Below are 25,536 nucleotides of genomic sequence, written 5' to 3'. Positions count from 1 at the left end.
CCTTTTAATCGAAAACAGAAAGAAAGAAAGAAAGAAAGAAAGAAAGGAAGGAAGGAAGGAAGGAAGGAAGGAAGGAAGGAAGGAAGGAAGACAAAGCCTGATGCAACCCAGTGTTTGACATTGCACCGCATATGCTTCAGGTTTCGTTCAGCCTTCTGGCAAACCCTGGGCTCTTCCTAAGGTTCCCACAAGGGAGTATGACACAGACACACACACGACACAGAAGCCGGGGTGAGGGATGTTCCTATTTAAAATGCTGGCACCTTCAAAAAGCAGATAGGGTCACAGCCTCTCCGGGAGTTAAAGAGGTTGCAGCGAGCCCTATATGTAAACATAGCAGGGAGATAACCCTGATTTATTTATTGCCCTTCTGAGGGCGAGTGAATGGGTGGGAAATTGAACCTTCAGTGGCCGGCAAACATGGAGGGATAAGAGGCCAGAGCAACACAGAGAAAGCCCTGTGCTTGGGCTACCAAACTAAAAGCCGCCACTCAGGTTGTGGGGGGGGGGGATGAGGGCCCAGAAAGGGGGAGTCACGCTGCCGCTGCAGCCAACCGTACCCCAACATTTCTCGGGTTTCAAGCCCGGCATCTGTCACCGTCCCAAGGGCGCCGGAAACAGGAAGTGGCAGGGAACTGGGTTCCCTACCGGGCCCAGTCACTGGGAATAAAGGCCCTTCTCACCGCTGGGAATACTGGTTATAGAAAGGCCAGCGGGAGGGGCAGTGGGTCGAAGGGAAGCCGCGATTGGGCAGGGGGTCCAGAGAGGCCTTCAGCAGCCCCCTTGTCGACATATAGTTTATTTTGGAAGAAGAAGAAGAAGAGTTTGGATTTGATATCCCGCTTTATCACTACCCGAAGGAGTCTCAAAGCGGCTAACGTTCTCCTTTCCCTTCCTGCCCCACAACAAACACTGTGAGGTGAGAGGAGCTGAGAGACTTCAGAGAAGTGTGACTGGCCTAAGGTCACCCAGCAGCTGCATGTGGAGGAGCGGGGAAGCGAACCCGGTTCACCAGATTACAAGTCTACCGCTCTGAACCACTACACCACACTGGCTCTCCTCCAGCTGCTGCTCAAGAGAGCTAATACTGGCAATGGCAGCTGTCTCCACGCATCTCAGGAGGCCCTCGGGCTTCCACTGTGTAGGCAGAGGGGGAAAAGTTGTGCCACCTTTGAGGGATCGGCCAATCACACCTGGCTGGACAGCCGCACCCAGGGCTGAGTCAAAATGGCCCTTCTCTTCCTAGTTCTGACCCCTGGGTTTTTATCAAACAGGGCTGTGAACTTGTTGAGAAAGCTGTGGTGGTTTTCTTTTGCAGCCGTTCGGAAAGAAAACAAGACTTTGGCTCCCCAAAACCGAGGGAAGCTCCCTTCTCCTTGCTCTCAGAACGCAAGAAAACAGAGGCCTTGCCTGTGTGGGGTATTGTAGCCTCACAGGAAATGCCACTCCCCGATGCTGAGAAATCGAGGTTCCTGAGAGGCGCCACAACAGGAAGTAGCCAAGCACATCAAAGGAGGCCGCCGCCTCGCGACACCCAGGGAGAAAGTAGCTTGAATCACCTGTCACGGGGATGGGAGTGCGACTTCCGCATCCGCAGAAGCGAGGCCCTGCTACTTTGACCCCGTTCTACATTCGTCTCGCCCCCTCTTACAACTCCGGCGCTCATCCATTCGCAGGAGGAGCAAGCTCACAAGCTCGGAGCTCCATCAAGACTCACGGCTCACCAAAAATTATCCTCAGTATAAACAGGGATAAAGACACCCTCACCTACAACTTTCTGAACAAATTTGCCTTGCCTTTTAATTTTTGTTTCTTCTGATTAGTAGGGCTGATAAATGGGGGGGAAAGGACGTACACGCTTCCCCTCCCCTCCGAAATGAAACTATGCATAGAAGAATTGTAAAACAAACAAACGGACGAAAACAATAAAGCAAAAATCAAAGGGGGGAAAGGCTATCAACTCAACCAAGCCGTTTGCCCAACGCAGAGCCCATTCCAGTCCAACCCCGCAACCTCACCTTAGAACGAGCCACACTACCTACAGGTAGGAAAAACCCACGTTTAGCATCACTACAAAATGCAGGCGTATTAGGTATAGAGCCTCATCAATTTCAGAGTTCAAGGTCATGGGGCAGATGTCACTTTGTGAACCGTTGTGCCATGATATGAACCCCATCTCTGCTTCCCTCGATATAGAGCTATATATTCTGAAAACCCCGCCTACGGAGCATCCACAGAGATTGATGCTCTGCGTGGGCCCCGAAGAGGGATACAAGGTGCCCACTCCCCGTCAAGGAATTCGGAAGTTGATCTACACTTTGGGGAGTTGGGGGGCAAGAAACATGACGAGACAGATCTCTCCCCCCCCCCCATCGGGATTCTTGGTTAAGAAACTCAGAAAGAAAGAGGGAAAGAAAGAGGAATTTCTTGTTTTCTTAAAAAATGTTTTTTTTTCTATTAAAATCCATATCAACTCAAAAAGAAAAGAAAATGTCGCCATATATATATACATATATATGTGTGTGTATATATGTATATATATCTGTATATATACACACACACACAAACAGGTTGCACCATTGGCAAAATAAAGGTCCAGGAAAACGTTTGCTGGGCTGCTTCCCAAGCAGAAGTGTGTGTGTGTGTGTGTGTGTGTGTGTGTGTGTGTGTGTGTGTGTGTAAGAGAGAGAGATGGACACTGGACTGGGGCTGGTGTTGGGTAGGTTACAATTTTAATGATTAAAGAATTGACTTGAATTCTACTCCTTCCCCCAGACTTCCTTCCGGCCTTCTCTTATCCCACTTTCTGCGGGTTGGTGGCTCGGACTCCTTGCTCATACGTTACTCGCTGGCTGATAAGATACTGCGCCGCTTGCGTAGCGGCTGGAGTGCCTGTGATGGTGACTTTACGGTTCCTAGTACCCGGGATAAACTCCCCCTTTTTGGAAATCTGGATGCGGGCGCCCGTCAGCTCCTGGTATTCCACCAACGTCTTGCCGCCTTTCCCCAAAATGGCACCCACTAGGTTCTCCGGAACGGCAATCTCCACCATATCTTTGGCGCTTTCCACCAGCTTCTCTGTGGCCAAGAAGGAGCTGGCCACCAGTGGAGAGGCTGTCCCCAAATAGCCATTGGCTGCCCCGGTGGCAGCGGCTAGGGAACCCAATGTGAAGGCCCCCACGGCGCCGGCTGGGGTGGTGGTACTGGTGGACGCTTCGTTGGCGTAGGAAGCCAAGAGGTTGGCGGCGGCAGCAGCGGCTGGATTCGCGCCAGCGGCCACAGCGGCCAGCACTCCAGAGGCGGCGGCTGAGTTGAGGCCGAGCCCCAGAGAGCTGGTGTTGTATCCATAGCTCGCCAAGGTGTTGAGAGCCGTGCTGATGGCCAAAAGGTCACTGCCAGAGAAGCCCGGCAGAGCGGCCGGGAATGCTCCCACCCCGGCGAGGCTGGTGTGGCCCAGCAGGCCCGAAGCGGTGGCTGCGGCCGCGGCGGCGGGCAGCACGTCCGTCGAGTTGGCGTAAGGGGATCCGGTCGGGTTGGAGTTGGCCACGGGGCCAGCGATGTTGGCGTAGCTGATGTTGAGGCAGCTGCTGCTCTGCGGGTCCTCCTGGATCTTCTGCACGATGATGTCCACCGCCTTGTGGATCTGCTCGGGCTCACCGCTGATGGTCACCACGCGTTCCTGGAGGTTGATGCCCTCGGGCTTCTGGCTCAGCTGCACCCAGGCTCCAGACTGCTCCATGATGGCCTTGACGGTGGCCCCGCCTTTGCCGATGATCAGCCCGGCTGTGCTGTTGGGAACAATCACCTTGGCCTGCGTTTGGGGGAAACGAGAGTAAAAGAGGAGGAGTTTGAAGTTTCATTTATATGTACACGTATATATATTACAGGGACACGGGTGGCGATGTGGGTTAAACCACAGAGCCTAGGACTCAGAAGGTGGGCGGTTTGAATCCCTGCGACGGGGTGAGCTCCCCTTGCTCGGTCCCTGCTCCTGCCAACCTAGCAGTTCGAAAGCATGTCAAAGTGCAAGTAGATAAATAGGTACTGCTCCGGTGGGAAGGTAAACGGCGTTTCCGTGCGCTGCTCTGGTTCGCCAGAAGCGGCTTAGTCATGCTGGCCACATGACCTGGAAGCTGTACGCCGGCTCCCTCGGCCAATAAAGCGAGATGAGCGTCGCAACCCCAGAGTCGGCCAAGACTGGACCTAATGGTCAGGGGTCCCTTTACCTTTACCTATATATTATGGTTACCAGATGTCCCCGTTTCCCGAGGACAGTCCCTGGATTTACAAATCTATCATCCGTCCCTGGAATGTCCCCGGATTTATATTTTAAGTGTTGCAGATTTATTAGTAGGGAATGAATGTTGTGTGATGGGTTCAATGGCACAAGACACATCATATGAGAACTTCCGGCGAGGCAAAATGGCGGGCGCCATGGCAGCGAGCAGCTCCTACTGCGCTACCAGGCTGGCTCCGGGCTGCTGAGACTGCCACTGCCGCTGCCACTGCTGAGGGGGAACCGGGGCAAGGCAGGGGCAGCTAATATCTGGCGCAGAGGCCAAGACATTAATAGACAAGATGTCAAATTGTTCTTATATGCAACAACAGCGGCAAGAGTATTGTTAGCCCGGAAATGGAAGCAAGAAGAAATTCCGACGAAAGAAGAATGGCAGACGAAATGAATGGACTGTGCAGAATTGGACAAAATGACAGGACGGATTCGAAACCTGCGGGACCAGAGATTTACAGAAGATTGGAAGAAGTATAGGAATTATTTGATGAGCAACTGTAATCAACAAATTACGCTAGTAGGACTATGAGAAGTTTTGTAAGGAGAAATATACGAAGTGTTACAAAGTAGGAAAAGATAGAGATATTGGTTATGAGTTTGAAATGTACAGTGGTACCTCGGGTTAAGTACTTAATTCGTTCCGGAGGTCAGTTCTTAACCTGAAACTGTTCTTAACCTGAAGCACCACTTTAGCTAATGGGGCCTCCTGCTGCTGCTGCGCCGCCGCAGCATGATTTCTGTTCTCATCCTGAAGCAAAGTTCTTAACCCAAGGTAATATTTCTGAGTTAGTGAAGTCTGTAACCTGAAGCGTATGTAAGCTGAAGTGTGTGTAACCCACGGTACCACTGTAATAGGGTAAATAAGAAATGCATACTAAGAGATTAGATTGGAAAATTTTCGGACAGGACTGATGGAAGTTGAATTGAATTGAATAAGATGTAAAAGTATGCTTAATTTCTGTTGAAAATGATATGTTAAAAAAGTAATAAAAATTTATATATATAAAAACATATCTGGAGCAGAGGCCTTGAACTTTAAGCAAGTCGGGAGGGTAGGGTAGAGGGACTCTTATATCTTGCCACCCACGCAAGGCTTTTCAATTCTGTGTCTCGAAGGAGGGCTGGGAGTCACCATCTTATCACAGCTTTATGTACTGCAGACCAGCACATGACAGGAAGAGGAAGTCTTTGGCAGCAGCACAGCATCTCCTTGGGAGAATCTTGTGATGTCCCAGGAATGTGAGACAGGCATGCAGAAACCGAGAGTGGGCTCCCATCAGAATCCTGCTTTTCTCTTGCACGAAACTGAGGTGCAAGTTCTGTTCCCTTGGCGTTGAAGAGGTGCATTACTGAAAGAGTGCGCCGGGAAAAGGATCTGAAGGGCTTTATTTTGCAACGGCAGGGGTAGGGAATCGCAGAATAATAGAATTGTCATGTTGGAAGGGATCCTGAGCGCCACCTAGTCCACCCCCTTTGCAAGGAAAGGGGAGGAAGGCGCCCTTATGCTGTTTTTATTTAATTAATTTTACGGTTTAATTTATAAGATCTCATACCCAACTTTCTCCGTAAGGTCCCAATAATAATAGTAATTTATTATTTGTACCCCGCCACTCTGGGCGGCTTCCAACAAAGACCAAAAATACACTAAAATATCACACATTAAAAACTTCCCTAAACAGGGCTGCCTTCAGATGTCTTCTAAATGTCAGGTAGTTGTTTATCGCTTTGACATCTGGTGGGAGGGCATTCCACAGGGTGGGTGCCACTACTGAGAAGGCCCTCTGCCTGGTTCCCTGTAACTTGGCTTCTCTCAGTGAGGGAACTGCCAGAAGGCCCTCAGCGCTGGACTTCAGCGTCCGGGCAGAACGATGGGGGTGGAGACGCTCCTTCAGGTATACTGGGCCGAGGCCCAGAGTGGGTTGCAACAATATAATAATAATAATAATATTCAAATCAGTTAAAACAATTTGCAATTTAAAACCTGCAAATATACCTCAGTGGCCACAGTAAAGAGATTCACCTTCAGAATCTGATGAAAGCTCTACAAGGAAGGCACCATCGTGGTTTTCTATGCTTTCCTAAAGACTGAAGTCCTAACTCACCTGCCTGCCATTAATTCCACAAACTCCACCCCTCCTTATTTATGTATTTATGAACTCTCCCCGCCGCAACCTTATTTGCCATCCGGGGGGTGGGTGGGGAATGCATATAGTCTATCAGTGCAAAGGAAGGAGATTATTCAGCACCACGGAGAGCAACAGCCCCCAATCTTCACATTCAAGTGCTGGTCTTCATCTGCTCTCAGGAAAAGTTGGATCCGGAAAGTTCAGGGTGGTTGTGTTCACCCAACTACCCTAATAGCTCCTGAAGGAGGGGCACCCCAGATTCTTCCAGGAGCACCCAGCTTGAGACTGTTCTAGGTCACTGGTGGTTTCTTTCCCCATGCTCTTATGAGTTGGAGTTATTGCGTTCGTATATTTGCCAACAAAGGTCCATATAGCTCAAGCTATGGTTTTCCCAGTAGTGATGTATGAAAGTGAGAGCTGGACCATAAAGAAGGCTGATCGCCGAAGAATGGATGCTTTTGAATTCTGGTGCTGGAGGAGACTCTTGAGAGTCCCATGGACTGCAAGATCAAACCTCTCCATTCTTAGGGAAATCAGCCCTTAGTGCTCACTGGAAGGACAGATCCTGAAGCTGAGACTCCAATACTTTGGCCACCTCATGAGAAGAGAAGACTCCCTGGAAAAGACCCTGATGTTGGGAAAGATGGAGGGCACAAGGAGAAGGGGACGGCAGAGGGCGAGTTGGTTTGACAGTGTTCTCGAAGCTACCAGCATGAGTTTGACCAAACTGCGGGAGGCCGTGGAAGACAGGAGTGCCTGGCGTGCTCTGGTCCAGGGGTCACGAAGAGTCGGACACGACTAAACAACTAAACAACAACAATATTTGTAAAAGGATTCATAGGAAGGGACCCCAAGGATCATCGAATCCAACCTCCCGCAATGCAAGAATACACCTGTCCCATATGGGGATTGAACTCGCATTATCACCACAATGCGCTAACTAACTGAGCTATCCAGGAGTTAAAGTGAGACAGCCTAGGGTTTGGCTCCAGGCGTCCTAGCCGGCGGCGGGTGGCGCTGTGGGTTAAACCACAGAGCCTAGGGCTTGTCAATCAGAAGGTCGGCGGTTCAAATTCCTGCGACGGGGGGGGGGGGACTCCCATTGCTCGGTCCCTGCTCCTGCCAACCTAACAGTTCAAAAGCACACCAGTACAAGTAGATAAATATGTACCACTCTGGCGGGAAGGTAAACGGTGTTTCCGTGTGCTGCTCTGGTTCGCCAGATGCGGCTTAGTCATGCTGGCCACATGACCCGGAAGCTGTAGGCCGGCTCCCTCGGCCAGTAAAGCAAGATAAGCATGGCAACCCCAGAGTCAGCCATGACTGGACCTAATGGTCAGGGGTCCCTTTACCTTTATCCTAGCCTTGGGAGAAACATAGGCATGCACACACATGAAGAAGAAGAAGAAGAAGAAGAAGAAGAAGAAGAAGAAGAAGAAGAAGAAGAAGAAGAGTCTGGATTTGATATCCCGTTTTATCACTACCCTAAGGAGTCTCAAAGCAGCTAACAATATCCTTTTCCCTCCTTCCCCACAACAAACACTCTGTGAGGTGAGTGAGGCTGAGAGACTTCAAAGAAGTGTGACTGGCCCAAGGTCACCCAGCAGCTGCATGTGGAGGAGCGGGGAAGCGAACCCGGTTCACCAGATTACGAGTCCACTGCTCTTAACCTGTTCTGCTTACAGCCAGGGCTCTGAGCTAAGAAGAAAAGAGGGGAAAGAAGAATCAGAATTCTGACTCCCCTTGCGAATCAAATTCTGGAACCTACATGAAATATGCAGCCTAGGACTCACAGCTGTCCATGGAAGCGCAGGTCAATTCTGTGTCCAGGGCAGCTGTCTGCCAGCTCCATCTGCTACAGAGGCTGAGATCCTCCCTGCCCTCAGACTGTCTCGCCAGAGTGGTGCATGCTCTAATTATCTCCTGCTTGGACTCCTGCAATGCGCTCTACGTGGGGCTACCTTTGAAGGTGACCCAGAAACTGCAACTAATCCAGAATGCGGCAGCTAGACTGGTGACTGGAAGTGGCTGCCAGGACCATATAACACCTGTCCTGAAAGACCTACATTGGCTCCCAGTACGTTTCCGAGCACAATTCAAAGTGTTTAAAGCCCTAAATTGCCTTGGCCCAGTATACCTGAAGGAGCGTCTCCACCCCCATCGTTCAGCCCAGACACTGAAGTCCAGCACCGAGGGCCTTCTGGCAGTTCCCTCACTGCGAGAAGTGAGGTTGCAGGGAACCAGGCACAGGGCCTTCTTGGTCGTGGCACCTGCCCTGCGGAACGCCCTCCTATCAGATTTCAAGGAAATAAACAACTATTTGACTTTTAAAAGACATCTGAAGGCAGCCCTGTTTAGGCAAGTTTTTAATGCTTGATGTTTTATTGTGTTTGTAGTATTTTGTTGGAAGCTGCCCAGAGTGGCTGGGGAAACCCAGTCAGATGGGCGGGCTATAAGTAATAAATTATTATTACTACTATCTGCATGATTTTTTTGGTCTTTGCATAGGCTAGTCAGCTCTTGCTGGTTAAGGGGAACTCTAAGAGAGCTACTCTAAACATGGAAGCCACCTTTCCTAGTCAGTGGAGTATAGGAACCTACAGAGCTGCCATACACACAGACCCTTGATCTTGCCTGCACTGATGTTGTCCACACTAGCTGGCAGCAGCTCTCCAGGGTTTCAGACCTTTCCAGCCCTACCTGGGCCTGCTGGAGATAAAACCTGGGATCATGTACATGCAAAGCATATGATCTTCCAAGGAGTTAAGGCCCTCTCCCGAAATCTTATTCAGTAACTCCACTGGCTTCTGAGATTTCTACAGGTGCTGCTCCCAACCAACCTAACAGATTTTCGCAACCACAAGATCCAGAAACTTCCCTTTTTCTCATTAAAATAATAACAACGAAAGGGAGATTAATTCTGAGTAGCTGTGCAGGCAATGCCGCATTCCGTTCTTATGCAGAATTATACCCCAAAATAAAGAGCGAGGGGCAAGGAAGGAGAGGAAATGCCATGAAATGTGTGCAGGAACATGTTTAAGACAAGAATTTTGGGCATGGGTATGGAAGTGAGAGCTGGACCATAAAGAAGGCTGATCACCGAAGAATTGATGCTTTTGAATTCTGGTGCTGGAGGAGACTCTTGAGAGTCCCATGGACTGCAAGAAGATCCAACCTCTCCATTCTGAAGGAAACCAGCCCTGAGTGCTCACTGGAAGGACAGATCCTGAAGCTGAGGCTCCAAGACTTTGGCCACCTCATGAGAAGAGAAGACTCCCTGGAGAAGACCCTGATGTTGGGAAAGATGGAGGGCACAAGGAGAAGGGGACGACAGAGGATGAGATGGTGGGACAGTGTTCTCGAAGCTACCAGCATGAGTTTGACCAAACTGCGGGAGGCAGTGGAAGACAGGGTGCCTGGCGTGCTCTGGTCCAGGGGGTCACGAAGAGTCGGACACGACTAAACTACTAAACAACAACAAAGGCAAACTAAGGCCCAGGGGCCACATCTGGCCCAATCACCTTCTCAATCTGGTCCACTGAGGGTCCGGGAATCTGCATGTTTTTACATGAGTAGAATGTGCCCTTTTATTAAAAATGCACCTCTGGGTTATTTGTGGGGCATAGGAATTCGTTCATTTCCCCCTCAAAAAATATAGTCCGGCCCCCCACAAGGTCTAAGGGACAGTGGACCTGCTGAAAAAGCTTGCTGACCCCTGTTTTTGGGCTTCCTTTCCAGTGAGCCTTCTCTGGCTTTGGAGATTTCAGCAGACTTTGCCGAACCGTTGAAAGGCAGCGGCAGAAGATGATACGAGGAAAGTTGGCACATGGGGCGAGGGGGGGTGGAAGGGTGGGTATTCGCAGAGATGGCTTCAGGGGCTTTCTGACAGAGAGGGAGGGGTCTCCTCAACCCCGGCCACCCCAATGCCTTTATATAACCGCCGAGAAAGCAGAAAGCCGTCCAGATTTAGCAAGGAAATGCTCTTATGTAATCGAGCGACAGGCACCTCCCGAAATCCGTCGCCTCGTCCAACCCAGAGAGTAAGGGCGCTGGATTAGTGGCAAGGGGACCGGGAGAGAGCAGGGAACCAGAGTAGAAAGTCTTTCTCTGCTGGCAGCCGGGTGCTTTACCCAAACTCAGGGAAAAGCCATGTAATCTGTGAATTGTCTCCTCCAGGCAGGAGGACCCGGCCAGCTCTGAAAATAGATGTTGAAGACACTCCTGTGGTCAAAGGGCACCCCTGGGGGCAGAAAACCTGACCCAGATTTCATTAGCAGGGCTCCACAGTTCTGGTCATCGCTGTATGTGCCCCCCGCTGCCCCCACCCCAGGCACAAATGCAATGAGTGCAAAAGAAAGAGGAGTTTGCAACTGGGGAGGCAGATGATGGAATATTTCAGGCATCCCCAAACTCAGCCCTCCAGCTGTTTTGGGACTACAACTCCCATCACCCCTAGCTAACAAGACCAGCAGTCAGGGATGATGGGAAGCTCCTGCAGCCAATCGGAAGCCCTGTCAGGTGTTCGGCTTCCAAAAATAGTTCGCAAACCGGAACACTCACTTCCGGGTTTGCGGCGTCCGGAAGCCAAAACGTTCGAGAACTAAGCTGTTCAGAAACCAAGGTACGACTGTAACCAGGAACAAGGCTGCCAAATATTTGGGGAGGGGGGCAGTGTCCTGCTGACCAGTAATCTGGGGTTGGCCGCAATGGCCCGGCCAAATTTGTAGACCCCCAGACAGAAGCATCCTTTCTACCTCCAGAAGGGTATCTGTCCTCATCCGCTAGTTTAACTCATAAGCACTCTGAGCGACCTGCCCCAATTTGTGTCCTATTTCCAGATACTTTAGAGCTAAAATTAGTCTCTCATGAAATCCTTGCTGTGACATCCTTGCAGGTAGTCGTTCAGACTGACGCCTCGCTGCGTCTGCTCCAGTCATTAGGCTGACCTCTCCTAGGGACCATGTCAAATTGCAGCGCTCCATCTACCCCAGTGCTGTCTTCTCTGACTGGCAGAAGCTCTCCTGCAGGCTTTCAAAGGAGACATGATCAGCCCTACTGATCTGGTGGAACGCTCTGTCCCAAGAGACTAGGGCCCTGCGGGACTTGACATCTTTCCACAGGGCCTGCAAGACGGAGCTGTTCCACCAGGCCTTTGGCCAAGGCACAGCCTGACTCCCTCCTTTGGTAATCCTCACAGAACTTCTAGCCCAATGGTTGCCATTAATTTGATTTTGAATTGATTTTATAATAAAATGATTTTAGGATGTTTTATCGTTTTACTGTTGTTAGCTGCTCTGAGCCCGGCTTCAGCTGGGGAGGGCGGGATATAAATAAAAATTATTATTATTATTATTATTATTATTATTATTATTATTATTATTATTATTACTTGGTGAGGTGCTGCTGGAAATTAAACCTGGGACTTTATGTGTTCAAAGGACACTGAACCCATTTTCCCTCCTTCGCCATTTCTTTCAAGGCCTTCAATCCTTTTCTTTTTAAAAATCTTAGTTACTTGTTCAGCTTTAAGTGAGACTATCCTAAGACCTCAAGGACAATACCCTGATATTTAAAACAAACATTTAAAATACAGTGGTACCTCAGGTTACATACGCTTCAGGTTACATACGCTTCAGGTTACAGACTCTGCTAACCCAGAAATAGTGCTTCAGGTTAAGAACTTTGCTCCAGGATGAGAACAGAAATCATGCTCCGGAGGCGCAGCAGGAGGCCCCATTAGCTAAGTGGTGCTTCAGGTTAAGAACAGTTTCAGGTTAAGTACGGGCCTCCGGAACGAATTAAGTACTTAACCCGAGGTACCACTGTAATTTTACTATCCACCAGCACCAGTAATAGCCATCATTTTTTCTAGGGGTTGTGAATGAAACAGCTCACATTTCTATCTTGCATGAAAATTTTCATTTTCATTTTGTTGCATTGTCTTTTCTTTTCCTATATGTTCGACGCCAAACAAACCGCGTATCATTGTGTTCGTCAGAAGCCCCTGAGAACCTTCTTAAAGGCGCATGAAATGCTTTAAATGAAATAAGCAAATAAAAGCAGGCGTCTTCTAGTCTCAACTCTGTTTGCTGGGCTAGCCCGACTTGGCATAAGGCAGTTCTAGATGTGAACATCTTTTTTTTTTGGGGGGGGGGAGAGGCATTCCTTCCCAGCTTCTCAAGAAAAGACCCCTCCTCGGCTGTCAGGGGTGACAGGATTCCTGTTTCATTGTCCCTTATTCTACCAGCCACATAAACTCTCTCTTCCATACACTCCCCACCCCCTCTGTCATAATCCTTGTTTTCAGCTTTCAGCCCAAAGCCGCCTTCCCTTCGCTGTGTCATAGCAACGGCACAACCGACTGACAATGGAAAGCTGTCGGACGGGCAGCCTCTTGCACACACAACAACCTCAAGTGGGAGAAAGACACCCCCACCCCCAGCCGGGCTCTTTTTAGCCAAACCCTCCCTTGGTTAAGAGGAAAGGGTCTGTTGGGGAAAATATAAACGCAGTCCTCCTGCATGCTATCAGCACCCTCGATAGATGATATAGATAGATGATAGATAGATAGATAGATAGATAGATAGATAGATAGATAGATGATAGATGTAGATTAGAGAGAGAGAGAGATGATAGATAGATAGATGATAGAGATAGATAGATAGATAGATGATAGATAGATAGATAGATAGATAGATGATAGATAGATAGATAGATGATAGATAGATAGATGATAGATAGATAGATAGATAGATAGATAGATAGATAGATAGATAGATGATAGATAGATAGATGATAGATAGATGATAGATATAGATAGATAGATAGATAGATAGATAAATAGATAGATAGATGATAGATAGATAGATAGATAGATAGATAGATAGATAGATAGATATAGATGAGAGAGAGAGAGAGAGAGAGAGAGAGAGAGAGAGATGATAGCTAGCTAGCTAGCTAGCTAGATGATAGATAGATGATAGATACATATAGATTAGAGAGAGAGAGAGAGATGATAGATGATAGATAGATGATTGATAGATATAGATTAGAGGGAGAGAGAGAGAGAGAGAGAGAGAGAGAGAGAGAGAGAATGATAGCTAGCTAGCTAGCTAGCTAGCTAGCTAGATGATAGATAGATAGATGGATAGATAGATAGACAGATAGATAGATGATTGATAGATAGATGATTGATAGATAGATAGATGATTGATAGATATATTTCTGGGCACACACAAACAACTCTCTTTCCTTAATCCAGACAAGCAAGGGATGTTATCAGAGTTGAAGGACACATTCCAGGCAAAAAACACTTGGGGTGCGAAGTAGAGTTGGCGCGGTGTGTGGAGAGAGGGAATCTAGTGAATTTCCTTGAAACGCCTTGAAATTTGCGATGAATTTCCTTAAAAATAGCTCATTTGGTCAGCTTCAGCCATCACTAAACTAAAAAGCTCAACAGCTCTGCCCGAAAAAGTTCAATGACTTTCTGTCTGGATTTTCACTTTGTGAATTATGGCAACCCTCAGTTGGTGATCCCAGGGGGCTGCCACATTTGGCACCCAGGACTAAGGTTCCCTGCCTCTGAAACAAGCTGGCCTTTGGCCTAATCCAGCCGAGATTCCCTTATAATTTTTAAGGGGCGTTCTGAAGCTCCCAAGGACACAGGTGGTGCTGTGGGTTAAACCATAGAGCCTAGGGCTTGCTGATCAGAAGGTCAGCGGTTCGAATCCCCGTGACGGGGTGAGCTCCTGTTGCTCTGTCCCTGCTCCTGCCAACCTAGCAGTTCGAAAGCACACCAGTGCAAGTAGATAAATAGGTACCGCTCCGGCGGGAAGGTAAACAGCGTTTCCGTGCGCTGCTCTGGTTCGCCAGAAGCGCCTTAGCCATGCTGGCCACATGACCCAGAAGCTGTACGCCGGCTCCCTCGGCCAATAAAGAGAGATGAGCGCCGCAACCCCAGAGTCGGCCACGACTGGACCTAATGGTCAGGGGTCCCTTTACCTTTTTAACTTAGTGGAAAGGGGATGCAGGTGGCGCTGTGGTCTAAATCACTGAGCCTCTTGGGCTTGCCGATCGGAAGTTCGGCGGTTTGAATCCCCGCAACGGGGTGAGCTCCCGTTGCTCCGTCCCTGCTCCTGCCAACCTAGCAGTTCGAAAGCACACCAGTGCAAGTAGATAAATTGGCACCGCTCTGGCGGGAAGGTAAACGGCGTTTCCGTGCGCTGCTCTGGTTCGACCAGAAGCGGCTCAGTCATGCTGGCCACATGACCCGGAAGCTGTACGTCGGCTCCCTCGGCCAATAAAGCGAGATGAGCACTGCAACCCCAGAGTCGGCCACGACTGGACCTAATGGCCAGGGGTCCCTTTACCTTTTACCTGAAGCTCCCAGCTCCCAACCCCTCTAACAAACAAGCGATTTGCTCCCGCGTTCGCTCACCTGCTTGGCTCGGTCAGGATTCATAGTTGTCTGAGGCTGCAGGATATTGACCGATTCCGGCTTCACTACAGACTGGGGGATCTCCCGGACCTTTTCGGCAATGAAGTTGTGGACGGCGTTGAGGGCTTCCGCTGTGCCTTGAACCAGACACACGCGCTCCGTGGTCCCTGCATTGGGGAGAAAACAATTGAGAGGTTTTTAAATGGAGTTGCGGGGGCTGCAGGATTACGACCCCACAGGGGGGGGCTGGCCTGAGGCTTGAGTCTCCCTGGTCTCCTTGGGCAGTTAGCCCTGGTGATCATTCCGTGTCTACTGACTGGGTTTTTGTTGTTTGTTTTTTGTGTCCCCCCCCAAAAAAAAATAACCCCTGAATTTTAGAATTTTATTGATCTTGATGCTGCATTTTATGTTGTATTCTATGCTGTTTTATGTTGTTTTTAAGTTGTATTTTAATCAGTCTTTTATACAGTGGTACCTCAGGTTACATACGCTTCAGGTTACAGACGCTTCAGGTTACAGACTCCGCTATCCCAGAAATAGCAATAAGAACTTTGCTTCAGGATGAGAACAGAAATTGTGCTCTGGCAGCGCAGCAGCAGTGGGAGGCCCCATTAGCTAAAGTGGTGCTTCAGGTTAAGAACAGTTTCAGGTTAAGAGCAGACCTCCAGAACGAATTAAGTACTTAACCCGAGGTACCACTGTATTTGCTGTGAGCTGTCAGTTAAAAACTGAGCCCAGTTTTTAAACCGGGAAGGGCGGTGTATAAATATTTATTATTATTATTATTATTATTATTATTATTATTATTATTGTCTCAGCTGAAAGAAGGAGGGTACAAGGAATGGAAGGTAAGACAGACAGACAGACAGTGTTCTGGTAAGGAGGAGAAAATCGACAAGGGAATAGGAGGAGGGCACTTTAGTGCAGAAGACTGCGAGCAAGTGAGTAACAGAAGATGCCCTATACCAGTTTGGGCTAATTGTCCATTTGTTTATTTACAATTATTTGAAAATGTATAACCCGCTCTTTCTTAAAATATCACCAGGCCTCTTACAACATATGACATGCAATTTTAAAGGCCAGTCTTTAACTATCTATAAAACCTAATTCAAAACATCCGTGAAACATCAGTAGATGCTGGCTGGTTTAAAGGGCGAAATCATCTTGCGAAGGCCTGGCTAAATGGCCCAGTTTTCAGAGAACACTCGAAAGAAGGCAGGGATGGTTCCTGGTGAGCATCTATAGGCAGGGAGTTCCACAGGACAGGCTTTAGGTCAGTATTGTCTCCTCTGGTGAGCACAGAAAGGTGTTTGCCAGGGCTGCATGGCTCAGTCATGGGGCTATGGTGTCTCCCCTTATCATGACAACAAAGGAAGAAGGCAGAAGGAAGGAGACAACCGAACCCAGTGGAAGGGAATGATGTAAAGGTGTCATGCTTTGAGCACTACAAATATTAAAAAGGTAAAGGTACCCCTGCCCGTACGGGCCAGTCTTGACAGACTCTAGGGTTGTGCGCCCATCTCACTCTAGAGGCCGGGGGCCAGCGCTGTCCGGAGACACTTCCGGGTCACGTGGCCAGCGTGACGAAGCTGCATCTGGCGAGCCAGCGCAGCACACGGAAACACTGTTTACCTCCCTGCTAGTAAGTGGTCCCTATTTATATACTTGCACCCGGGGGTGCTTTCGAACTGCTAGGTTGGCAGGCGCTGGGACCGAGCAACGGGAGCGCACCCCACCGCGGGGATTCGAACCGCCAACCTTTCAATCAGCAAGCCCTAGGCGCTGAGGCTTTTACCCACAGCGCCACCCGCATCCCTAACAGATTAACAGACTGCAAATGTTATAATAATAATAAATAATAAATTTTATTTATACCCCGCCCTCCCCGGCCAGAGCCGGGCTCAGGGCGGCTAACACCAGTAAAATTACAATAAAAACATAATAGGGGGGTAAAACTGATTTAAAATACAGGTTAAAATACAATTTAAAATGCAACCTCATTTTAAAAGTAGCCTGTGGATCAAAACCGTAAGGGGAGGGAAACATAAGGGTCAGACTGAGTCCAAACCAAAGGCCAGGCGGAACAGCTCTGTCTTGCAGGCCCTGCGGAAAGATGTCAAGTCCCACAGGGCCCTGGTCTCTTGTGACAGAGCGTTCCACCAAGTCGGGGCCAGTACTGAAAAGGCCCTGGCCCTAGTTGAGACCAATCTAACCACCTTGGGACCTCCAAAATGTTGTCATTTGCGGACCTTAAGGTCCTCCGCGGGGCATACCAGGAGAGGCGGTCCCGTAGGTACGTGGGTCCTAGGCCGCGTAGGGCTTTAAAGGTCAAAACCAGCACCTTAAACCTGACCCTGTACTCCACCAGGAGCCAGTGCAGCTGGTAAAGCACTGGGTGAATGTGATCCCACGGCAAGGACCCCATAAGGAGCCTCGCCGCGGCATTCTGCACCCGCTGGAGTTTCTGGGTCAGCTTCAAGGGCAGCCCCGCATAGAGCGAGTTACAATAATCAAGCTGTCGCATGGATCACTGTGGCAAGAGAGGTATGGTGTGGAGTGCTTCTCTTCCAGGTTCTCTCCAGCCAGGTGTGCCCTCTTTTGGAATATTCTGTTAGTGATGTATGGAAGTGAAAGCTGGACCATAAAGAAGGCTGATCGCCGAAGAATGGATGCTTTTGAATTCTGGTGCTGGAGGAGACTCTTGAGAGTCCCATGGACTGCAAGAAGATCAAACGTATCCATTCTGAAAAAAATCAGCCCTGAGTGCACACTGGAAGGACAGATCCTGAAGCTGAGGCTCCAAGACTTTGGCCACCTCATGAGAAGAGAAGACTCCCTGGAAAAGACCCTGATGTTGGGAAAGATGGAGGGCACAAGGAGAAAGGGATGACAGAAGACGAGATGGTTGGATAGTGTTCTCGAAGCTACCAGCATGAGTTTGACCAAACTGCGGGAGGCAGTGAAAGACAGGAGGGCCTGGCGTGTTCTGGTCCAGGGGGTCACAAAGAGTCAGACATGACTAAACAACTAAACAACAACAACAACAAATTCCATTCCCCTTTCTGAACCCCCCTGTACTCCAGAAACTCATCAGGCTTTAGTGCTTTACTGCACCTCCAGTTATTCTTGAAGTTTTTCCCAAACACACATGCACACACCCTGAAAGGCAGGAGGAAATAAGGAAGGGGAGAAAACCTTCAAAATGTTCCCCCAGACAAAACCGAGGGCAGAAAAATTAGAGGATGCAGTTTGAATGCCGACGGTCCCGCTTGACAGGTATGGTGGGAGCTGTCGAGGAGATTCTGAGATGTTTCCCCCTTGCTAAAAGATCAGAGGGCAGAGCCTCAAGGACATTCTTTGAGAGGAAAACAGCAGTGCACTTGGTAAGCATCGCAGGGGCCACCACCAAGCAGCCACGCCAGATTAAGAAAGCGCAAGGAGAATGCACACACACCAAAAGTTCACTACTGAAGAAACCCGGGAAAGCAGGAAAACACAAGAAAAGGTTTTAAAGCACTTTATACCGGGGGGGGGGGGGGCTAAAAGAGAACCTATTAAAAAATGAAGGAAGTCTCTACAGACAATAATACCACAGAAAAAGAGGAAAGAGGCAAAACTATTGACCAAAAAAAGGCTAGCGATATAAAAAAAATGGAGGAAATTTGCCCACAGAGAAAAGACTGTGCCAACAGTCAGGGCAGATCGGGGGGCGGGGGGCGGGGGAGAGAGAGAGGGATGGGTCCTTCCACTGCAAGAGATAGCAAAAGAGCTGAAAGGCCCATCCCATCCTGTGGCAATGAGTCCCTCTGTTCACTTGATGTCCTCCAGTCCACTCTGACAAATGACAGCCATTCACTCCTCTGGGTGGGAGGCCTTATACAAAGTTGGACAGCTATTGAATTACAGACTCATAGAGCTGGAGGGGACCACAACGGCCATCTAGTCCAACCCCCTGGAGTTCAGGAATATCTTGCACAACATGGGGCTCGAACCCACAACCATGAGAATAAGCTTCTCATGCTCTACCGACTGAGCTCTCTCTCAGAACCTGAGACTTTCTGCAGGCGAAGTGTGTTCTCTGCTGCACAGCCAGAGTTCTTCCTCCTCCTGTCAGTTTCTACTGACAAGACACCAAGGAGAAGCAATATTTCTTAAACTATGGGACTCCCTCCCAGAAGCGGCAGGAACGGCCCCCAACTGGGATGGCTTTAAAAGAGGACTGGAGAAATTCATTAAAAAGGAACTAAACTATGTTGGAAAGGCGAAGAGACAGAGGGAACATTCGTACACATGTGGTGGGGCTGTAAAAAAGCTAAAGAGTATTGGGAGATGATGTATTCAGAGGTAAAAAGGATGTTAAAGCTGTCATTCCAAAACAAAACCAAAAACCCAGAGATGATCTTATTGAATATTATAGAGGGTGAAATACCTAAGAAAGTACTTGATTTCTCTTCCTATACGCAAAGGCAGCGGCCACAATTATTTATGCTCAAAGGTGGAAGGACAAAAAAAATGTCCTACAAAAGAAGAATGGCGGAACAAGTTAATAGAATATTCAGAATTAGCAATGTTGACTGCAAAGACACGGAATCAGGATGTAAGAGAGGAGTGGGAATACTTTGGTGAATGCTTAAAGAAATATAATACAGTCCACTGTAACCAGATTATTTGCAAGTAGGGCTAGATATATGAGCAGCAGTTAGAAGACCAACAATTCAAAGTGTTGGTGCTGACCTTTAAAGCCCTAAACGGCCTCAAAGGCCCAGTAGACCTGAAGGAGCGTCTCCACCCCCATCGTTCTGCCCAGACGCTGAGGTCCAGCGCCGAGGTCCTCCTGGCGGTTCCCTCACTGCAAGAAGCAAAGTTACAGGGAACCTGGTAGAGGGCCTTCTTGGTGGTGGCGCCTGCCCTGCGGAACGCCCTCCCATCGGATGTCAAAGAGATAAACAACTACCTGACATTTAGAAGACATCTGAAGGCAGCCCTGTTTAGGAAAGTTTTTAATGTCTGACATTTTAATGTATTTTTAATCTTTTGTTGGAAGCCGCCCAGAGTGGCTGGGGAAACCCAGCCAGATGGGCGGGGTACAAATAAATTATTATTGTTGCTGTTGTTGTTGTTGTTATAATATAAGTGATGGTAACTGTAAGATTATGAGAAACGTATATTCTTTTAAGAAAGAGGACTGGGCAGATTTCTGGAGGAGAGGGCTATTGATGGCTACTAGCCATGGAGGCTATGCCCTGCTTCTACAATAAGAGGCCTCTGAAATTGGCAGAAGCCACAAAGGGCTCTTGTGCTCAGATACTGCTTGCTGGTTTCCCGCAGTTGGCCGCTGCTGGCCGCATCGCAGGTTTAAAAGCTCAGGGGTACCCAGGAGCCCCCAATAACAAAAACAGGGGCCTGGGAGGTGGCCCCTCGATTGCAACCGGAAGTCTGTTCTGTCCCATCTCCCCCACTAGCTGGTCCTTAGAAAATTGTGCTGGCTGCTGCGATTCGTGAAAAGCAAAGACTGGACTCCTGTCCTTAGAAGGCTATTTATAAGAATGCAGCCGGCTTTTTATCGCATCGACTGAGGGGAGAGAGTGAGCAAGCAAGTATCAGAGGGTTTGTGTGTGTGTGTGTGTGTGTGTGTGTGTGTGTCTGTACACAGGAACAACAAAAAAGGGAATGTTTTAGGCCACCTGAGCAGCCCAAGCGCCAGCACCATGGATACCAGAAGGCTGAGTGCTCACATTCTCCAACACAACACACACACACACACACACACACACACACACACACACACAGCATCCCAAAGCCAGCAGCATCTTCTGCTTCTCCTCCCTGCCTTCCCCATGGCTGCTGCCTCAACAATATGTCTCTGCCACAGAGTTGCCATGGCAACCCACAGCAGCCTCCTCCTCCTCCTCCTCCTTTCCCCCATCACCACCTTGCAATCTGCTGCTGCTGCTGCTGCAGGCCTCAAGGGCCTGTCTTCCCAGGGACCAGAAGAGACCCCTCCTCTGCAAAAAAAAGGAGGAATGCAGCTCGCTCAGTGGGGGAGGGAGGGAGATCGTCACCTGGGCAACGGGGCAAATGGGAAACGCCAAATTTGTCTGCAGAAGCAAAGCGTCGTCCCCTCCCCTGCTAAGAAGGGTGGCTTCCGTTGAGCAAGGAGGGTCTGCGTACAACACAGAAATAAACTGAGCCAGAAAAAGTCCAGCCCTCCTAGACTTCAGCTCCAGAACCTTTCTTTTCGGATAGGGAGGGGTGGCGTAGGAAGCCAGGGTTTCACCCCAGGTGGTTACCAAGGAGAAAGGCTATCTCTGAGCAGGTGCAGAGTGCGCAATCAGTGACGGATTTACGTATAAGCTAAACAAGCTATAGCTTGGGGCCCCACTCTCTTGCCCCCCCAAAAAAAGATTTAAGGGAAAAAAACCTGGATGTATATTTCCAAAATATAAGATAAAAAACAAATAAAATTAAACCTACATACAGCAACAATGTTTTGTGTTGTGTAGGCTCCTGTCATATAAGTCATGGGCCCCCGCCTACTAGCCTGCTCCCTAAAATATCACGGGATTGCTCCTTTCTATATATAGGGTGCCTACATTCTGCATGGATTGGTTGCAGGGCAACATGTGCAAATGGCTTGAGATAAGTCCATACATAAATCACCATATAGCATATACAGTGGTAACTCGGGTTACATATGCTTCAGGTTACAGATGTTTCAGGTTACAGACTCCGCTAAACCAGAAATAGTACCTCGGGTTAAGAACTTTGCTTCAGGATGAGAACAGAAATTGTGCGGTGGCTGCGCGGCAGCAGCGGGAGGCCCCATTAGCTAAAGTGGTACCTCAGGTTAAGAACAGTTTCAGGTTAAGAACGGACCTCCGGAACGAATTAAGTTCTTAACCCAGGGTACCACTGTATTGATGTATGGAAGTGAGAGCTGGACTATAAAGATGGCTGATCGCCAAAGAATTTATGCTTTTGAATTATGGTGCTGGAGGAGACTCTTGAGAGTCCCATGGACTGCAAGAAGATCAAACCTCTCCATTCTGAAGGAAATCAGCCCTGAGTGCTCACTGGAAGGACAGATCCTGAAGCTGAGGCTCCAAGACTTTGGCCACCTCATGAGAAGAGAAGACTCCCTGGAAAAGACCCTGATGTTGGGAAAGATGGAGGGCACAAGGAGAAGGGGACAACAGAGGACGAGATGGTTGGACAGTGTTCTTGAAGCTACCAGCATGAGTTTGACCAAACTGCGGGAGGCAGTGGAAGACAGGAGTGCCTGGCGTGCTCTGGTCCAGGGGGTCACGAAGAGTCGGACACGACTAAATGACAACAAGAATTAATATTAATTCTTAGATTTAATTCATCAAAAGATCACACGATTCCTAATGAGGATGATATGGTGAGTCCAACATAAATGTCCGCGTAGCTAAGCATTCTGTACGCAGCTCATCAATATGTTCACCGGGCGGCCCTCACAACAGCCCTGCGAGGCCAGTGTTTTCATTCCGCAGGGAAGGGAGCTGAGAGACACAGACTTCCCTAGTTTGAAGCTCAGATGAGATTTGAACCGAGCCATGAAAGGGCTGTGCCCTCGCCCCCACAATGGGTGTGTAGGCACCCTGATCCGCAATGGGGCTTGGCTGGTGCAAAACGCACAGCTCAGCCAAAATTTGAAATGGGGACCATCATTCACAGAATCCGCTTTCCTTCGCCTTGCCACATGGACACGAAACCCTCAAATATGGAAGCATGGGAACGATGGTGGAATATGGATATAAAATTTACAGCATGTTACGGTCTAAGAGAAAATCACATGAAAGCGATATATCAACGGTATCTAACACTGAGTAAGTTGTCAAAAATGTACAAATCTCAATCAAATAAGTGTTGGGAATGTAAAGAGAAAAAAGGTTCTTTTTATCATATGCGGTGGTCTTGTAGTAAGGTTAAAGCTTACTGGGAAATGATATATAATGAAATGAAAAGGATGTTTAAAATAAGAACCCCAGAAGCTTTTCTTTTGGGATTATAGGGATGTTGTTGTTGTTAAGTCATTTAGAACTACCTAAAATGTATAGAAATTTATTTATTCATGCTGTTGCAGTGGCAAGAATGTTACTCACCCCAAAAGAAGCTGAAGACCCAGTAAAGGAAGAATGGATAGAAAAATTTACGGACTATGCAGAAATGGCAAAACTTACTGGAAGGATAAGAAACCAAGATAACAAACTTTTTATAAAAGAACGGAAATGGTTTATTGAGTATTTACAAACAAACAGATAAGAACATTGGCAGGATTGTTGTAATAACCTGCAGTTTTATAAGAGTATATATTTAAAGTAGATGAATAAATGAGTAAGTTAATTTGGAGTATGCAGAGAATATTTAAAAATAAATTTAAAGAACCGCAGAAAGAGGGGGAAGGAAGTCGAGTTTCAAAATGTTAAAATGAATGTAAAATTATTGAAATGTATAAAATTGAAAATCGTAAATATATATATACTGTATATATACAGTGGTACCTCGGGTTAAGAACTTAATTTGTTCTGGAGGTCTTTTCTTAACCTGAAACTGTTCTTAACCTGAGGTACCACTTTAGCTAATGGGGCCTCTTGCTGCTGCTGTGCCACACCATGCGATTTCTGTTCTCATCCTGAAGCAAAGTTCTTAACCCAAGGTACTATTTCTGGGTTAGCGGAGTCTGTAACCTGAAGCGTCTGTAACCTGAAGCGTCTGTAACCCGAGGTACCACTGTATTTTAAAACCCCTCAAATATAGAATGCAGGAGATTCAAGCCACTCCCCCCATCTTCATAAGAAACTTGAAAAACACCACATGGATTCAACAGCTTCGCTGAAATGCCCCTTTCCCCATGCCACGCGAACAATGCCAACCAGAAAGCTCCATGCAGAGTCAGCCATGCTGTGGCGATCACACAGGGTCCCTGAACGTTTGACGGTCTATTGATGCCTGTGCCACCACTACGATCACTTCCCCGCTGCCACCAACACGTTTCTCTCAGGTACACACTGAGTCCAGACAGTTGCTAACATTAAAACAAATAATCAAGTTTATTTTATAAGCATGAACAAGTTTATGGTTTCAGATCATTTTTCTTGTCAGTTTCTTATCCTTAGTTTCTATACCGGCCTATACCTTCCTCTTAACTTCTAACTGATTATCCCAACTGCCTATCTGACTCCTCCTAACAATTTCACTCACTCTCACATCAAAACTAGACCAACCCGCAGACTTATCCTCCCTCTTCCTCCAACACCCAACTGACTTCCACACTAAAAAGGTAAAGGTACCCCTGCCCGACAGGGCCAGTCGTGACCGACTCTAGGGTTGCGCGCTCATCTCACTCAAGAGGCCGGGAGCCGGCGCTGTCCGAAGACACTTCCGGGTCACGTGGCCAGCGTGACGAAGCTGCTCTGGCGAGCCAGCACCAGCACAGCACACGGAAACGCCGTTTACCTTCCCGCCAGAGCGGTACCTATTTATCTACTTGCACTGGCCTGCTTTCGAACTGCTAGGTGGGCAGGAGCTCGGACCGAACGACGGGAGCTCACCCCGCCACGGGGATTCGAACCGCCAACCTTACGATCAGCAAGTCCTAGGCACTGAGGTTTTACCCACAGCGCCACCCGCTTCCCTAATCTAACTCTAACTCTAACTCCTCCCCTTGGGTTCCCACTGGCCAATCACATCACACTCATTTAACCCTTTCCTTATGACCCACCTAGGAGGCCAAATGCCACATATGCCACCCCCAGCTCTGCCACCATTAAAACCCCACCACCACTTTTAATGATAACCCTCACCAAACTCCCTGCCCCCCCCCCAAAGCAGACACATCAAGAATGATGGGCTGGTGGGATTTGTAGTTCGAAACACCAGGGCAGCGCCAGGTTGGGTGAAGGTTGGCACCAGGAATTCAGAGCATACTTCCATTACCCTCACCACTTACAGCAAACCTGTGCAACAAGACACATCAAGGCTGGTAGGCTCTGTTAGACTGCATCTATGGTTATATTTATAGTTCGCCTTCCTTCCCGGGAGCTCAAGGTGACAAACGTGGTTTTCTTCCTCTGTATCTTCACACCAGCCCTGTGAGGTAGGCAAGGCTGAGATAGGAACTACCAGCCTGAGGTCACCCAGTGAGCTTCAGGGCTGAGTGTGGATTTGAGCCCTGGTCTTCCAGGTTCTAAGGGACGCGGGTGGCACTGTGGTCTAAACCACTGAGCCTCTTGGGCTTGCCGATCAGAAGGTTGGCGGTTCGAATCCCCAGCAACGGGGTGAGCTCCCGTTGCTTGGTCCCAGCTCCTGCCAACCTAGCAGTTCGGAAGCACACCAAAAAGTGCCAAAACCGGTGTTTCCATGCACTGCTCTGGTTTTGGTGTTCCATTGCGCCAGAAGTGGCTTAGTCATGCTGGCCACATGACCTGGAAAAACTGTCTGCGGACAAACGCCGGCTCCCTCGGCCTGTAAAGCGAGATGAGCGCCGCAACCCCAGAGTCGTCTGCGACTGGATTTAACTGTCAGGGGTCCTTTACCTTTTTACTTCCAGGTCCCAGTGTGGCAACAAGTAGATACTTTGTTAGGTATTTCACCCTCTAGAATATTCAACAGTGGACACCCCCCCCCCCAGCCGCTACTTCCTTTCAACTTAAGCGCCT

The 25,536-nt window shown here is 48.6% G+C and overlaps 1 protein-coding gene across 2 annotated transcripts in view; it reads right to left on the bottom strand.

The window, feature by feature from the left end:
• Positions 1–1,805: 1,805 nt before the first annotated feature.
• NOVA2 (NOVA alternative splicing regulator 2) overlaps positions 1,806–25,536 on the bottom strand; it is a 61,304-nt gene continuing 37,573 nt past the window's right edge. For both annotated transcript variants that reach the window (XM_077932293.1, XM_077932294.1), the window contains exons 3-4: positions 14,855–15,021; positions 1,806–3,811 (exon numbers count right to left, since the gene is read on the bottom strand). In XM_077932293.1, coding sequence (XP_077788419.1) covers positions 2,795–3,811; positions 14,855–15,021 — 1,184 coding nt within the window. In that variant the 3' untranslated portion in view covers positions 1,806–2,794. The remainder of the gene's footprint in view (positions 3,812–14,854; positions 15,022–25,536) is intronic.

This window comes from Podarcis muralis, chromosome 7 (assembly GCF_964188315.1).
Source record: "Podarcis muralis chromosome 7, rPodMur119.hap1.1, whole genome shotgun sequence".
NCBI classification, from domain to species: domain Eukaryota; kingdom Metazoa; phylum Chordata; class Lepidosauria; order Squamata; family Lacertidae; genus Podarcis; species Podarcis muralis.
The sequence above is the reverse complement of the archived record's forward strand: the minus strand, read 5'-3'. Positions and strand labels throughout refer to the sequence as shown.